Raw genomic sequence first — 17708 nt, 5'->3', positions numbered from 1 at the left:
GATCGTCTTTATAAAGACTCATTCTTCGATTAAATGAAATTGTGTAGACTTAAAACAGTTTTAGTGAAATAAAGTTGTTAGCCATGAACACAATTTATTTAAATCTAAGTAATAACTTTTTTACCCAAATCCATAGGAAATAAATTGAATTTCACCATTAAGGCAAACTTTCCGCCCTATGCTTTAATATATCATAGATTCAAAGTTTTTCAAAATGCAAGTTGCATGTTAAAGATGAAAGGTTTGGTAGCAACCAAGAACAGAGTTTTGGCATAATAGAATGGTATTTTAAGTATAAACGCTGAGTCTTACTGCATTGGAAGGTCCTGTTTTGTTAGAATCAAGTGGGAAGAAAAAAGGGTAGAGTTCATATCGAACATAGCAAGAACTGTATAGCACTCTACACCCTTTACGGTTGCTGCAAAAGTTGGAGAAGCTGTTCACTGCAATAGCCAAACACTGAGCACAGGATATTTGGGACAAGTCCCTTGTGCATTGCACCAATGCATAGAGTGTCACAAATGGGGACAACACAGATTTTCCCTTCCCAAGCCCTTCCTCTTTAGGCACCACAGCTTGTGCCCTAATGTGATTCATGAGAGCCCCAAGCTCCTCGTTAAAAGCTTCAGGGTCAGTTACATTTTCAACATTGAAATAGAATATACCAAAAGATGTGTCAACCTCACCAAAGAAACTCTTGTTGTTGAACCTTAGAAAGCAATAGTCATACCAAATCCTTGCATCAGCTTGGTTTGGACAGCGTTGAAGGATTTGCTTTGTGGCATCTTGAATACAACTGGAGCAATCTTCAGTGCTGACATCTCCCCTACACTGACCCAATGCATACACTTGGTCTCGGCCTTTTCCATAAGTGGTGGCAACGAAACCAGTGGAGGGAGTTTTGAGGGCTACTTCACCCAATACTTTATCAATATTGGCAGATAGTTTTCCTCCATTGCTGATGTTGGTGTTTCTATTGCAGAATTCACCTAAAGGGTCAACAGCTTTTGCACCCCAAGTGCATAGGAACAATAAGAACATGGCTTTGTATGAGGAATACATATTTATTTTACCATTTTCGCTGAGCTAAGTGCTTCTTATGAAGAAAAACGAATGTGGGTCATAGTGGAACGTTGAATTTTGTAGCAGACATTTCTGACTTGTGCACACCATGATTAGTGGACGATGCAGGAGTCATTGTCATGTTTCGTTGACTTATGAAATTGGAAGTGATCGCGATTTTCGTGATAAGATGATGAAGCCAATAAGGTGTTTGAGTGGATAGAATGTTATCAGTAAAATCACTATGAAAATACCTAGAAAACTTAGTGTCCACTTGAGTAGTTTGGGTGGATCATAATCACTTAAAAAAGTTGTGTTAATAATTTAAAATTGTCACTACTGTTATTATTGTAGTGTAATTTTGCGCTGCTAATTAGACGTTAATAAGTTTTTTCTCATGTTCACAAATGTTTTTACTAGTACTTCATAAAATCAATAAGGACTAAATATCGGTAATAAAAAATAATAGTAAATATTATAGTTTATTTTTTATTAAGATTGAGTTGGAACCGTTTGAAAGGATCACTTAACATTTGATGAGTCGATCTTTTCTAAGAGCTACCGATTTTTGTTGATGAAGTACAGATCTATCCGTAAAATATTCTTTCATGCTCAAAGTTAGTAAATTTTTAAAAAAAATATGAAAATAATTAGTGAGTGACAGAGAGAATAAAATTATATTTATAAGCTTTTAAGTCAACTAAATTATTACTAAAGCAATTTTAAAATAAATATTAAAATTAATTATATAAAAAACTAAAGAAAAACTTTACAATTAATTTATTATTAAGTTAACTTTATCAAATAATTTTAGCTTTACGTTTCAACTTTTAGCTAATTTTAAAGTAGTCTTAAAATATTAAAATGAAAATTTTAGAAGTTAAAGAAGTTAGAGAACAAAAGTATAATTTAATCTAATTCTATTATAGAATATCTTTCATATGGTTATTAGTTTCTTTGGAAAGAGGGTTAATGTCTGAAAATAAAAGAAAGTTGTGATGTTCACAAATAATAATGATAAGTCACCAGTGTCTTCATCAAGAAAACAACACAACTCACTCAGAAATGATGTATAAGAATTCCAAGTGGCCGTATTCCTTCACATTCTAAGCCATTACTTATAAGTTCAGCAAATTTTAACCAACTTTATTCACAGAAAAAGCAGTGCTATCAACTTTTTCTGGATATCCCAGCACCATATCAACTATCATTTCAGCAGTTCCCAGAGCCTGAAATAATTTCTCCATAATCAGAACAAAATTATGTAAATGTTTATTCAGAGTTAAGATCAACTTATATTTGAGTTAAGAAACAGGTTTTGAAGAAATTCATATAAACTAACTTACAAATTACTTTGAAGTTAAGGAAAATATAATTAAGTGTTTATACATAGTTTCTCAGAACATTCATAAAAATTTAGTATAACTGAGAAGTGAGAACTGACCATTGAAAGCCCACACCCTTCGTGTCCAGCTGCAAGGAACACATTTGACAAGCCAGGGACAGGCCCTATCACTGGCTTCCCATCAGGCACTGACAAAGATAAGATTATGCAAATCAAATATAACATGATCTCTGTGTGTTCATAGATTTTGGAAATGTAAATACAAAGAGATATTGTGACTCACTATAAGGTCGTAATCCTGTTCTCACTTTTCTAATTGCACTTAGATCTGAAAGGGAAAGCGCTTGCAACTTCGGAAAGAATTCTCCAGCTTTCTTCCATATGTGACTTACCACAGACTCATCCAAATCGGTGTTGAAACCAACAAATTCACGGCTACTCCCTTTTGATAGTAGACAAGATTTTGGTTTGAAAGAAGGAAAAGAAATGCTAAAATTCTAAACCAATAAAGAAGCATTTGCATCAAGTGCAAAAGTTGATCTGTTTCATGAAAACTAGATAGCTGTTTATTAAGAAAATCATAACAGGTTGGTTATGTTGAGGCAAAAGATAAGACTTTTCAATCCAAATATGCTCATCTGAACAATTCAATAACTCCAATACATTGTTCCCCAATAAACAGCAAAATACCATCTTGTATATGCAAATGAAGCCATGAGGGGTATAATAAAGAGGAAACCAAGTCATTGAATAACAGCACCATAGACACTGTTTGATAGGAAATTCTTTTAAATAAAAATGATTATTCAAAATAAATTATAGTTAGAACTCAAAAGCAGCATATGCAATCATCTGATGTATATGGGTCATGGAAAAGAAGTTTACCAAGTAGAAGATTCCCTGCTGCATCTGTATTTGCTGTCATTGAAACAGATAAGTTTTGTTCAGGATCGGACGATTCTACATCAGAAATTGTTGGATGGTTGAGATAACCTGCTTCCATCAAGCCATGATTCAATTGAAGGGAGTTGAAATTCTCAAGCACGAGTAGATGGCCCTTCACACCAAACAGAAGAATGTATAAAAGGAATATAGGAATCAACCTAACAACAAAATAACTTGGTCAACTTAAATCATTCTGCACATTTTAATGTAATTTACTCAAGATATGGCTGCTACATTTGCATAAACATGTGGTCAAATAATAAACTAGCATTATGTTCCTCTCTAAGCAGGATGATACCATATCAAGAAACCAAGCAAAGAAGGAAAATTCACCTCTCAAACACAAAAAAGACTCAACAGAAACCATACTGCATACAAACATGACCTATTTATACTAAACCCAGCAGCCTCTTAGTTCAACAACAAAATTACCTCCTTCCACTAGACCCGCCAATCATTCTTACCTAACTAAATTTTGGACATGCAAAAGATCACAGAAAGAAGAAGCCATTGGTAATGCAATCAGCAAAACATGCTCAAAATATACGGGCTGCTGCTAATGGTAATTTCATACTCGGACTTAACAAAATTTATTTTAAGATTTATAAAGGGTCTGCTTTTTTAAACTTCTTGAAAAGTGTTTCTAGGAAATAAAAATAAGAAAAAAATAAGTAAAATAAGTTTCTCTATAAATTAAAACTAACTTATAGACATAAGTAAAAAAATTGATTTTGAAGAAGTTATATAAAAGAACTTTTACACATTCAAATAAAGAAGTTTATCTAAGCATACCCAAAGAAAAGACTAAAGTGGAAGCAGCAAACCCAAAAATAGAGGCTCTAAACTGAAAGCTAAAGTAAACAAGAGGTTGATGAAACCCAAAAATATGAGCTTGATGAAATGAAAAAAATATTAGACAATACAATAATGTAAAAAACAATACTATTAAGGAAATAATAATTATAAAATTATATACAATTATTGTATGCAATATTTGACGATATTGTACCCAATTATATGCAATTAATTTAATAATTATAGAATCTCATGATTAGTATCCTACCTATTTAGATTGTAATTTGGGAGAGAGAAACTCCCTATATATTTCCTATACATGACTAATGTAATATACATATAAGAGAAATAAGAAACATCTTTTCTTCTTACCATTTTTTATCATTTTCTTATATGGTATCAGAGCACCGATCTTGGTGCCCTGACAGCCTCTCCATTTTTATCCCCTAAATAAAAAATCATGTCTGGCAAAGAAGGCATCAGTAACGAGTCCGATAGAAACCTCGTACAACACTTCAGTGCCGAACAAATTCAACAATTGGCAAAGGCTATTTACTCGCTCAACAATAACGGTAAAAGTGACTTGTTAGCTCTGCAGGTCTGCTTGCCCATAACTCCTCTTCTAATTCTGCTTTTACGAAACCATGGATTTTGGATAGCGGAGCAACCCATCACATTGCATCTGATTCCCAATTTTTCACACACACTTCATCATCATTTATTTCAAATGTTAATCTGCCCACAGGCTCAACTGCGCCCATCTCATCTACAGGCACAATTAAATTCAATGACAAAATCACTCTCAAAGATGTTCTTTGTGTTCCTTCTTTTAATTTAAATCTCATGTCCATTAGTAAGATAACCAGTTCACTAAATTGTTGTGTCGTTTTTACTCCACATGGTTGCGTTTTACAGGACTTGGCTACGGGGAGGATGATTGGCTCGGGTAAACAACACGCAGGCTTATACTACATGTCCCCTCTTCCAAACCAAGCCCACGCATCTCAAATATCGACCGATCCTGATTTATGGCATAAGCGCCTTGGACATCCTTCTCCAGCGTGTCTACAACTTGTATCTTCCCTACTACCTATCCCTATCAGTAAAAATCTCATTCCCATTCATAATCATTGTAGTATTTGTCCCAAAGCTAAACAGACAAGGCTACCCTTTCCTTTAAGCACAATAAAATCTCATTCTCCATTTAATCTATTGCATTGTGACATTTGGGGTCCTCATAAAACCCCAACTCATTTTGGAAAACGTTTTTTTCTCACTATAGTCGATGACTATACTAGATGTACTTGGCTATTTCTTATGAATCACAAATCTGAAACCCAACATCTCTTAGAGTCATTCATTACATTTGCACAAAATCAATTTCAGGCATCTATTAAAACCATCCGCGTTGACAATGGACTGGAATTTATTTCAATGTATGATTTTTTTCTCAAAAAAGGTATTGAATGTCAACGCACTTGCGTTTACACTCCTCAACAAAATGGGGTAGTAGAACGCAAACATAGACATGTTTTAAACACAGCACGAGCCCTCCTATTTCAGTCCAATTTACCATTAGAATTTTGGGGAGAATGCGTTTTAACCGCCACATATATCATTAATCGCTTGCCATCACCTTTACTAAAAAATAAATCACCTTTTGAGCTACTATATAATCAACCACCTTCACTTTCTCACCTAAAAACTTTTGGTTGCCTTTGTTACGCAACTGTTGTTTCACCTAAGCAAAAATTTGATCCGCGTGCCCGACAATGCATCTTCATTGGTTATCCTCACAGTCAAAAAGCATACAAATTATTTGATATAGATGCAGGCATTTTTTTTACAAGTCGGGATGTCATCTTCCATGAAAGTGTTTTCCCATTCTGCTAACAGTCACAGACACAATCCTCACCTCCATTACAAGGTATTTTGCCCACTATTGACATTGACTTACCCACTCCTGTCCAACATTCACTCGATCAACCTTCTTCTCTTACTCATCACAATGCACCTGAACCTCCATCAAACCAACCTTTTTCTCCTACTCGTCACAATACACCTGAACCTCCATCAAACCAACCCTCTTCTCCTACTCGTCACAATGCACCTGAACCTCCATCAAACCAACCTTCTTCTCCTACTCGTCATAATACACCTGAACCTGCATTAGACCAACCTTCTTCTCCCATGCCAAGAAGTTTAGCACCCATTACCAAACCTTCTCCAACCGACCTTCCTGTTCGACGATCCAGTCGCACATCAACCCAACCTTCCTGGCTTCAAGACTACGTAACGGGATCCCAAGCCAATCATTCGACCACTACCCAAGACCGACAGAATGGAACCAGGTATCCTATGCATCATTTTCTTTCTAATTCACGATTTTCTTCTACACATAGTGCATATCTTGCTAACATCACAGCCACCAAAGAACCTCACACTTATGCTCAAGCTATCCTTGATCCAAATTGGCAAAAAGCAATGGACGAAGAGCTTTCCGCCTTGCAGCTAAATCAAACGTGGACCTTGACATCGTTACCCGCTGGACAGAAACCCATCGGATGCAAATGGGTTTATAAAATAAAGTACAACTCAGATGGTAGCGTCGACAGATATAAGGCGCGCCTTGTCGCAAAGGGGTACACTCAGATTGAAGGTGTCGACTATTCTGAAACTTTTTCACCAACAGCAAAATTAACAACTTTGAGGTGTCTCCTCACCATTGCAGCAGCCAGAAATTGGTTTACTCACCAGCTAGATGTGCAAAATGCCTTCTTACATGGCACATTGCATGAAATTATTTACATGGACTTGCCACCCGGACATCATCGACAGGGGGAGAACATTGTATGTCGACTCAACAAATCCCTTTATGGTCTCAAACAAGCATCTCGAACATGGTTTTCAACATTTTCTCATGTGATTAAATCTGTAGGATTTCAACAGTCCAAGACAGATTACTCTCTATTCACAAGACAGAATAACTCATCATTTACTGCCCTTTTGATTTATGTGGATGATATTCTTCTGACAGGAAATGATTTGACAGAAATTCAGCGTGTTAAAGATTGTTTATTACAACAATTTCGCATTAAAGATCTTGGAGACCTAAAATATTTTCTAGGGATTGAATTTTCCCGTTCCAAAGCTGGTATTTACATGTCCCAAAGAAAATATGCGCTTGATATTTTGCAGGATACGGGACTCACAGGTGCTCGTCCAGACAAATTTCCAATGGAACAATACCTAAAACTCACACCAGACGATGGAGAGTTATTAAAGGATCCAGTCAAATACAGGCGACTCGTGGGACGACTGATATACCTCACGGTTACTCGGCCTGACATAGCATTTTCGGTTCGGACCCTAAGTCAATATATACAGGATCCACGGAAACCTCATTGGGATGCCGCAATTCGAGTCCTAAAGTACATCAAAGGATCACCAGGACAAGGATTGTTATTGCCATCCGAAAACAATATGACATTGACAGCTTATTGCGACTCAGACTGGGGAGGTTGTCAGACAACTCGGAGATCAGTATCTGGATATTGCATTTTTCTTGGTTCATCTATTATCGTCAAAAAAACAGACAAACGTATCAAGATCATCAGCGGAAGCAGAATACCGCGCAATGGCCAATACTTGTTTGGAGATAGTTTGGTTGCGATATCTGTTGCAGGATTTAAAGGTGCCATGTAACTTGCCAGTTCAACTTTTCTGTGACAATCAAGCGGCATTACATATAGCAGCAAACCCAGTATTTCATGAACGCACAAAACACATTGAGATAGACTGCCACATTGTGCGAGAAAAATTACAAGCTGGGATAATCAGTCCTTCATATGTACCGACACAGTATCAGCTCGCAGATATTTTTACGAAGGCATTGGGCAAGGAACGATTTTTGACGCTACGACACAAGTTGGGGGTTCTTGATCTTCACCTACCAACTTGAGGGGAGTATTAAGGAAATAATAATTATAAAATTATATGCAATTATTGTATGCAATATTTGACGATATTGTACCCAATTATATGCAATTAATTTAATAATTATAGAATCTCATGATTAGTATCCTACCTAATTAGATTGTAATTTGGGAGAGAGAAACTCCCTATATATTTCCTATACATGACTAATGTAATATACATATAAGAGAAATAAGAAACATCTTTTCTTCTTACCATTTTTTATCATTTTCTTATAAATACATCAAATTCCTTTAGTTTCAAGAAAGAACAGAATGGATTGTTATTTGTTAGGAAAGAAAATTCCAAAAACTGTGACAACTCAATTCAATTTACAAACTAAAGTGTACCAGAGTGTGTGATCAAGGATTCAATCAGTATATAAAACACACCTTTCTAGGTTTTACCGGAACATGTAAATCCATTTCCCAATTTCTAAATAAGTCTTGCATCAAAGAACCAGTCCAACAACCAGCTGCAACTATGACTACTTTCTTGCTGTATATTGTATTGTTGGAAGTCTGAACAGCTTTGATCTCCCCATTGATATCTGACCTGACCTCAAAATGATACCAAGCAAGTCAACGAAATTTGTTTCCCGACCACTGCTTTCAGTGCCAGAGTTAGTACAACCCAAAAATGGGAAAAAATTAAACCTGATGAAACGTTCCACTGGGTCATTGTAAAATTCTGTATATCTTCCTTTTGCTGCAAATTTCCTGTTAGTCTACACAACAGCAGTAAATTTGCAACTGTAAGTTCGAAGTCATATACCGGCTATGTTGCAAGTGTATGGTAGAAAGACAAATGTAAACATGAATAATTATTTAGAAGTTGCAAGAAATGAACCAAGAATACAAAACCTTTTCAATATATGCAACAGTCCGACGAGCATCGAATTGGCAGTCTTCTGGTAGAAATGCAGCTGCACTATATCTGTCCACCAACAGATCAGGTTCCTTTTTAATCAATTCACTGCTACTTAGATACTCTGCTTTCAACCCAGCTTCACAAAAAATTTTCACCCTCCCTTTTAGCATGTCTGATTCTTCTTCAGTTCTACCAATTAATATGCTCCCTGTAGATCAAAAGATATGTCACACCATTGTTATGATTTGTTGGGAAAAGAGGCCTAGATTTTTATGATTATAAATATCAATGCCTCATGCTTACTGCATATGACACTCATTGAAGATTAAGGATCAACTAACACACCTTAACTGCTTCAGGATAAACCATCGCAACCAATTAGCATCTCAAGCTCACAACCATACGATAGCATATATAATAATTTCTATCATTCTTAACCCAGAGAATTACACATGCAGATCTACAGAAAGTGACCTCCCTTCTTACATACAAATTAGTGGTTCTCTGATGTCAAAAAAGTGGTTTTAGGAAATGTTAAGGTATGTAGCATCATGGCACCAAAAGATAGAAGCTAAAGATGCACCAAGGTGCAAGTCCTTCCTTTCGCTAAATGATCTTCTAGATAGGAGAGGGAATGGCTTTGAACAATGTTCCCTACACTTCACAGAACGTTTGTGTCATTGATGCATGCTATGAAACAAAAGGAATTTAAAATACTCCCTACAAAACTAAATATACTTATATGTTAGAACTTGAGAATATTTCTTCAATGTGACAAACTACAAAAGTGGGTTTACTATCTAATGGTTATTTTCTTTTTCAGTTATAGCTCATTTGATGAAAACAAATCGCTTTTCATAAAGTATGAGGATATGTATAGTTTACTCTTTGTATTTACAACACACTACCTGTTGAGTAGATGAGATGAGAGCACTTGTAATGATTATTTCTTATAAAATTAAAAGCATGGCTTTGTAGGCCTACAAAAGTAACTATTGGAGTTAATTTGACGGTAGTTTTTTTTTTTTGTAGTTGTGAAACATTATATTCTAGTATAAACATTTTCTTCTCCATCTTTGTCTAACTTGTATTCCACCGGTATCAAGAGCTTAAATGTTCTCAGAGGAACTTTGAGAGAAAATTAAAGCCAAAAATTCAGAGAGAGAAACCACATACAAAAAACCTCCAAACAGAAAACTTCAAAACAAAAAATAGCTTTCAATAGTTTGTTACCTTCACCTACCACTTTTCGTGAGAACTTTCATGTGAGTTGCAAAGATGAGGACTTACTTGAAAGCTCAAAGTTTGTGGGATATAATTAAAAATGGTAGTATTCAAATTCCATTACTTGAAAACCTAACAATAATACATCTCAAAAGTCACATTAAGGAAATGACAAAGGAAGGAAAAACACTTGTCGTCATACAAGCAACATTACATGTCATATTATCATACAAGCAACATTACATGTAATATTTTCATAAAGATTGTTACTCTACAAACTATCAAGGAAGCTAGGGATCAGTTGAAGGAGGAGTTTCATGGAAGAACAAAGAGAGTTTGAAATTTAAGAAGAGAATGCAAGTTCTAAATTTAAGACACTGAAAGACGATGATTCTGAAGCACCTATTAGGGCCATTAGATCATCATAAGATGTCTATGCAAGATGCAACAGAGCTTCGATCGAGACTGTTGACTATGCTAAGACTGCTAAAAGTGAAGAATTTACTGTCATGCAAAAGGAGATACATATGATTAAGAAGAATAGACATGGCAACTCATGAACAGGTCCAAAACATAAAGGTGATTGGTAAGGTGGGTTTAAAGAACCAAAGTAAACTCTGATGGATTTGTAAACAAACCCAATGCCAGATTGGTGGTTTAAGGGTATTTTCAACAGAATGAAATAGATTATCCTAATATGTTTACTCATGTGGCTAGACGTGATATATAAGGTTGTTGACAACCTTAGTTGCAAAGCTGGATTGGAAAATTTTCCATTTTTATGTCAAGCCAATCTTCCTAAATGATTTGTTGAGGATGATTTTTTTTGTAAAACAACTAGAGGAATTTCAAATCAATGATGAAAAACTATACAAACTTCAAAATGCTTTGTCCAATTTGAAACAAGCTCCAAGAACATAGTACATTAGAATTGGTGGTTACCTTTGGAAACAAGGCTTTACACCGAGCGAGAATAAAGTCACTCTATATGTCAAATGGGAAAATCACACGAACCATGTTAAATATCATGCAATTAGGGAAACAGAGAAATTAGAAGAAGAAATCTTATTAGAGCGAAGAACAATTATTAGAGCATAGCAATTCTGAAGAACAGTTAACATATATAATGACAAAGGCTCTTCCAAAAGGCAAGTTTGAATTAATATCTAAGACTTGAAGTATTGAACAAACATCTGAAAGAAAAGTGTTAGAATTTGACAATTTCTTTTCAATTTACCATCTGATTGGTTTTGTTTTCTTTATCATTTATTCCTCATCTAATTAAAATAAGTTAGGTCTGAAACATCCAAAAAAAACTTTTAGTTCACTTTTCGCTTCACCTACACAACACAGTATCTATTGAATAAATGAGTACTTATAATAATTACTTTAACCCAACTTAAAGATGATGCAAAATTTATATGCAGCTTCAAATTCTGCGAGATAAATTTGCATGTCTCCCTTCCAAATTGCAGGGATAGAAAGATGGAGGTATATACCACATTTTTTCCAACCCAACTCCACCATAGGATCCAAGCCTTCCTCTTCTAGGCTCTGTGCCAGCATCTTCCAAAGTTGATGGCTCCTCTGAGAAAGATCCCATATAACACTCCCAGGGGTTTTGTATATCATCCACAGATATCCCTGTCCTAAAACCACCTCAAATCTATCAGTATACCGTTGGAAAAGCTCATGACCACTGTTCAGGACTCTTTTTTTTTCAATGAAGAAACATAGATATAATGATTATTTTTCAAAATATATATGATATGACAAGTGAAAGGTGAATAAAAATACCTATACATGCATAAATTTCTTCATATAATACATGCACAATCACACTTTTATATATTCAATTACCAACATAGTTCTTTCACATTGATAAAAACAAAACTGAATTATAAACCATTTTTTCGTTGTAAATCACTTTTTATTGTCTATAAATAGAGATAGCAGCAATCTCATTTATTTCTTGAGATCGTTTATAAAAAAATTCTACTTTTAGTTCATTATGTTACAATATTTCCATATTTTTATATTACATATCTCATAAATAGTTATATTTTATAACTACTTTTTCAAGTTTAAATACAGAACATTTATATGCGAAGTATAGAAATAAAAGTATAGGAGGTACATATGAGGACCTATTATGGGCTTTTATTCCAAGACATGCAAATGCAGACAGTGTGGATACTGGTCTACACTTACTGTTATTCTACCAATGCTTACATATGCCATAAATGGGTTGAATTACTTAAAAATTATTTTTTAACCCAATAATTATAACGTAAGGATTAATCATGAATTATATCACAGGAATTATTTTATGAAATTCGATAGAGCAAAGAAAATTATTACATATGTTTAAAAAAATTATATAAAAACATGCATAAGAATTAATTTTTCAACAATTTTAAAGAATATTATTAAATAAGTTTTGTACACGGACCCTTTATAAATTCTATCATAAGAAAACTCATACTCAAGTATCTAAAAATAAACAATAAATATAAACCCAAAAAAACCAACTCAATAATAAAAAATAACCATATAATATATTTTAGAATATCAATCATACATAATATAACATAAATGTGTAAAAAAAAAGTAAAATATCTTAATGAAGGTTTTAAGTACGTAATCAGTTACTTAAGAAAAAAAAAATTTGAAAAAACACTTCATCGGTCCTTCTGATCTTTTGACAACTTTACAATTTCAACAAAAGGCAATTTTTATTGTGTGGATTGATGGTGACATTTACCACCAGTCAACGTCGGACTTTGTCATATGTTACATGTAGCCATATTTTTGGTAAAATTTGGTATTTAAAAAATATCATGTTAAAATTTAATGTTGATTTAAAGATAAAACCTAAATTATTATGAGATACAAGGGAATGAATTTATAAGTTACTTTTAAAAAATTAATTTAAAATTAAAGTTATTTTTTTAATATGATTAACATTCTAATATAGTAGAAGACTTTATTTTAGTTAGATAGTGAGCACGATATCTTGATTGTTTTATTATAAAATGAGTAAAATTTTAAAAAATTATTAAAATAAATAAAGACAAATATGATTGATTAAGTTATGATAAGTTGATAAATTTTAGTGTGAATAAATTGTGTAAAAATGATAATTTAATTGAAAATTTTAATATAATTAAATTTTAACGGAAGTAGTGTGATGCGAATTTTTCATTTCAATAATTTTTAAAATTTTTATCCATTTCTGTAATTAACACATAAAATTATTGATAATCGAAATCCTTCTTCTTGTATTGCAAATAAGAGATGAAGGAAATTGGTATACCTGCACCAGTGGCACCAGAACAAGGGACTTTCTTATCAATAATGGCGACGGAGAGGTCGGAAGAGATGAGGAAGTGGCGAGCAATGGTCAAGCCAATGATGCCAGCACCGACTATCACAACGTCATATTCGTGAACAAGGGCAGAATCTGAAGCCATCACACTGTTAATCACTGTGTTGCTGTGGAATCTCTGCAAGAAAACTTCCTGTTTTTGGCTCCACAAAGAGCACCGACAACTTCGTTATTCGCACAGTTAATGATGTTCTGTCTATTTGGTTTTCGATCAACATTCTCCACTTTTCATTTTGCTATTTTTTAAGTGTGGCTCGGTCTGCACGAGGACGCGCGTTATATCTTTTATACTGCAAAAGATAACTATAGAGAGAAGAAATAAATAACCGATAAAAAAATAGAAATAAAATTAAAATATTAATCCGTTCATGTACTTTTAATGGTGCAAATTACTATTTTTTAAAATTTTTTATATACTTCATTACCATCAAACATACAATAAAGTAACATTATTATTTTTTTTTATATTAAGTTGGTCAGAATTGTTTACAATTTAAAAAATATTTATTATTTATTAACTTAAGTTTACATTTAAAATAAATTTACATACGTTTACAATATATTGATAGCATAAACTAAGAAATAAACCAACAAGAGTTTCTCTAAACAAGATAATTTAGTGAATAATATAATTCATTTTAATAGTTTCTTTAACATAACCATGTTGTAAAAGAAAAGAGTTTAATTATTTTTTGCTTCATTTTTTATTTATTTTGTTCGTTCGTATTTTTACTTTTATTTATTTTTGTTTAATCTAATCTTTCGACTAATAAAAAAATTCAATCAAGTATCTTAATTTTAAATGTGTAACAACATAATTTTGTTAAGATTCAGTTAAGTCTCTTAATTTGTAAAAATGTGACAATGCAATTTTTTTATGTTGACATTAATGTAATTAATTTATGAATTATCAATATTCGTTTTTATTATTGAAAATAATAAATTAAATAAAAAAAAGTAATCATGGGACTAAAAAATAATTAAGGCTACAAAAATATTATTAACATAAAGGTTATTAATGTAATGTAAAATTCACAATTACCATTTCTAATAGTAGGAGTGTGTATATTTCGATTATATATTATTGAATTATTTTGAAAACCATATATTATAAATATTTTATATGAACTTCAGTACTTATATACTTTATATTAGATCATTTTTAAATATTTTCTGACATATGACTTTCGAGATTTAGCTAATTAATAAATACGTGTACCATTAAGAAATTCTTTAATTTGAATATTCAATAATATTTTTTTGTCTTTATTTAAACTTAGTTCGTTATTTATAATCATTCTTGGAATAATAATTAAGTCTAAATTGAAAGTTTATAATATCTATTTTCTTTCAATAATTAATTTGTTGATATTGTATTTTTATTTAATGAGCAATAATTTAAATAATAATAGTCCATATATATTTTTTTAAGGATGGTTAAATGTGTTTATTAAATTTTTTATTAAACTTAGGATGTTGTTCTTAGTGATCAACAAAGAATCCATAGTCTTAACGATGTTCGTAAAGGGATTATCTAGTTGAGTAAAGACTTTGAAGGGTAGTTGGAGATAAGGATGACCAATAAACAAAACTTGGACAAACTTTGGAGAACTTGGAAAAAGTTTGTAAAAGCCAAAAATCTTACAAGAATGACATATTGGCATATAGAAAGTATGAAAGTCTTATAAGAATGACACATAGAACATATAGAAAGGACAAAGTGCTATAATGATAACACGTAAGTCATATAAAAAGACAAAGTCCTGTAAGAATGACTCGTCGACCATATAAAAGGGACAAAAGTCGTGTAAGGATTGTGAATACCTTAATTCTTACAACTTCTATAAATTTGTTACTAACACTCTTTTAATGTAGTTTTCATCCATGAAACTCATTGAAATTAAAGGTGTGTGTGATCATATCATACATATAAGGCCTTTTGTGGCTCAACTTAAAGCTTTGGAAGTTACCATGTTTGATTCTTTCTTGGTACACTATATCTTGTGCACCTTTCCTCATCAATATGCCCTTTTAAAATCTCTTACAACAAATATAAGGATAAGGGGTCTATTAATAAATTATTCACTAGGTGTGGTAAAGAAGAGGAAACATTACTGATGAAAGAAAGGGAAAAGGTGAACTTGACCACCTCTATTAAGAGTAAGAAGAATCAAGTTAATCACAAAGGAAAAAATCCTATTTAGCCAATCATAAAGAAAGAATTAAAGAGTTTCTTTTGTAAAAAGATGGGACATATGGAGAAAATTTGTCAAATTTAATAATTGGCTAGACAAAAAAGGCAATCCATTTGTTTTTGTTTGTTATGAATCTAATATGGTTAATTTTAATTATAACACATGGTGGATTTTTTCTAGTTCTACAATTTGTGTTTTTCAAATATTTTGTAGGGTATGAAAAATCTAAGGAGGTCAGTGGGAAACGAGCAATACATCGATTCAGGAAGATAAGTTCACATGTGGAGGTCATTGAGACGCAAATTTTGTTTGAAGTGTTAGAATTAAAGGTCAAGAAAAGAAGGGGTGAATTGAACTATCAAGAGTTTTCAAAAACTTTTAGAATGAATATTTAAAGGATTAGTCAATTTCAGAATTTGGTTGTCTTTCTTTTATTGTGTTGAAATGCAAAACAAGAATCAAAGAACATATTAAAAATACTAAAAATAATAAGAGAGAATAGAAGAGATGCACAATCGTTTTATACTGGTTTACTCTTATACAAGAGCTACATCCAGTTGTTTGACTACACCAATCAAACTTCCACTAAAAAAAATTATTTACAACAAAAAAACAATACAAAGAAACACCAAGAACACCACTCTTGAACCCCACAAAAGCAAAACACCAAACTAGTAACACCATGTTATTGAGTTGAGTTTGAAAGTTCTATCCAAAAATAAAAAACTTACACAAGAAATGAAAAATACAATTAAAACAAAGTCACATCAATCACCATAAGTATAGGAAATGAATTTCAGGTCAATAGCAAGATATCTCCTTCAACGAAGAATAATGATCTTTGAAACACCAAAATTAGTGATTTTACTTTGTATTTAGAAAATACTTTTTATATTCCTAGTTTTCTAAGAAATTGATTTCTAGTTCAAGACTATCCCCTTTGAGTTTTTCCTTTAATTTTTAGAATTCTGGTTTTACATTGTCAAATAAATATAAAATTGTTGGTTTTGGTAAAGTACATGATGGTTTTTATTCCATTTTTCTACAAAATAATAATCTTGTGCACATTGAGTTAAAATGATGTGTTGTGAATGAAGAATCCTCTATGTTGTGGCACCAAAGATTGTGACATATCTCTATTAATAGAATTAAGCGATTAGTAAATGAAAGAGTAGTTTGGACTTTGGATTTTCCAAGAATAGTTTGGATTGCATTAAGGGTAAGCAAAGAAATAACTCTAGATTTTAGCACAATGTGGACTTCAAACCAATTGGAGATCATTCATATACATGTTTTTTTTTTGTCTAAGCATAGATAGTCCAAGATACTTCTTCACCTTCATAGAGAATTACTCGTGATATATGTATACTTACTTCATTCTAAGGATGAACCTTTGGATGCGTTTAAAGTTTTAAGGTTGAAGTAGAGTTACAATGTATAAAACAAATCAAGATTATGATATTTGATAGAGGTGGAGAGGCATATGGTAGATACTCAAAGAATGGACAAACACTCGATCCATTTGGCCATTTCTTCAATAACATGGGATTGTTTCCTAGTACACTATGTTTGATTCTTTGGATCATAAAATAAAAATAAAAAATAAAAAAAATCAAACTTTAATGGATATGTGAGAATCACGAGAGGTAATGCAAAACTTCCTCAATTCTTATGGATTGAAGCACTCAAGAGGACTATTGATGACACCTTGAGAGATAGAGCACCCACTAAGCTAGTCCAACCTTCCAGAAGGATGACCAGGAGCATGACACAAGACCTAGGGCTAGGTCAGGATCACTCCATAGTCGATGCCTCAGAGACCATCATCCCTCAGCGGACCACTAGGAGCAGAGCCTACTGATGGGAGTTGAGCATAAACTAGTTTTTTATTTTTAACTTCAGTAGATTA

The 17708-nt window shown here is 32.7% G+C and overlaps 2 protein-coding genes across 3 annotated transcripts; both read right to left on the bottom strand.

Moving 5' to 3' along the window:
• Positions 1-205: 205 nt before the first annotated feature.
• Positions 206-1237, bottom strand: LOC137824220 (cysteine-rich repeat secretory protein 55-like). Its single transcript, XM_068629752.1, has one exon. The coding sequence runs from the start codon at positions 1060-1062 to the stop codon at positions 289-291; it is 774 nt and encodes a 257-aa protein (XP_068485853.1). The 5' UTR covers positions 1063-1237; the 3' UTR covers positions 206-288.
• An 808-nt stretch (positions 1238-2045) lies between these two features.
• On the bottom strand, positions 2046-13865 carry LOC137824219 (uncharacterized). 2 transcript variants are annotated; one of them, XM_068629751.1, is made up of 10 exons: positions 13533-13860; positions 11716-11865; positions 9296-9646; positions 8986-9200; positions 8779-8849; positions 8515-8677; positions 3293-3464; positions 2691-2849; positions 2507-2595; positions 2046-2291 (listed from the first exon to the last, which is right to left on the bottom strand). In XM_068629751.1, exons 3-10 carry the CDS (start codon positions 9309-9311, stop codon positions 2199-2201), a joined length of 978 nt encoding a protein of 325 aa, XP_068485852.1. In that variant the 5' UTR covers positions 9312-9646; positions 11716-11865; positions 13533-13860; the 3' UTR covers positions 2046-2198. The 2 variants fall into 2 exon arrangements, with proteins under 2 accessions (XP_068485852.1, XP_068485851.1); XM_068629750.1 differs by lacking the exon at positions 9296-9646 and having other exon boundaries at positions 13533-13865.
• Positions 13866-17708: the final 3843 nt, after the last annotated feature.

This window comes from Phaseolus vulgaris, chromosome 8, assembly GCF_000499845.2.
Source record: "Phaseolus vulgaris cultivar G19833 chromosome 8, P. vulgaris v2.0, whole genome shotgun sequence".
In the NCBI taxonomy this organism is placed as follows: domain Eukaryota; kingdom Viridiplantae; phylum Streptophyta; class Magnoliopsida; order Fabales; family Fabaceae; genus Phaseolus; species Phaseolus vulgaris.
This window is presented reverse-complemented; position numbering and strand designations above follow the sequence as displayed.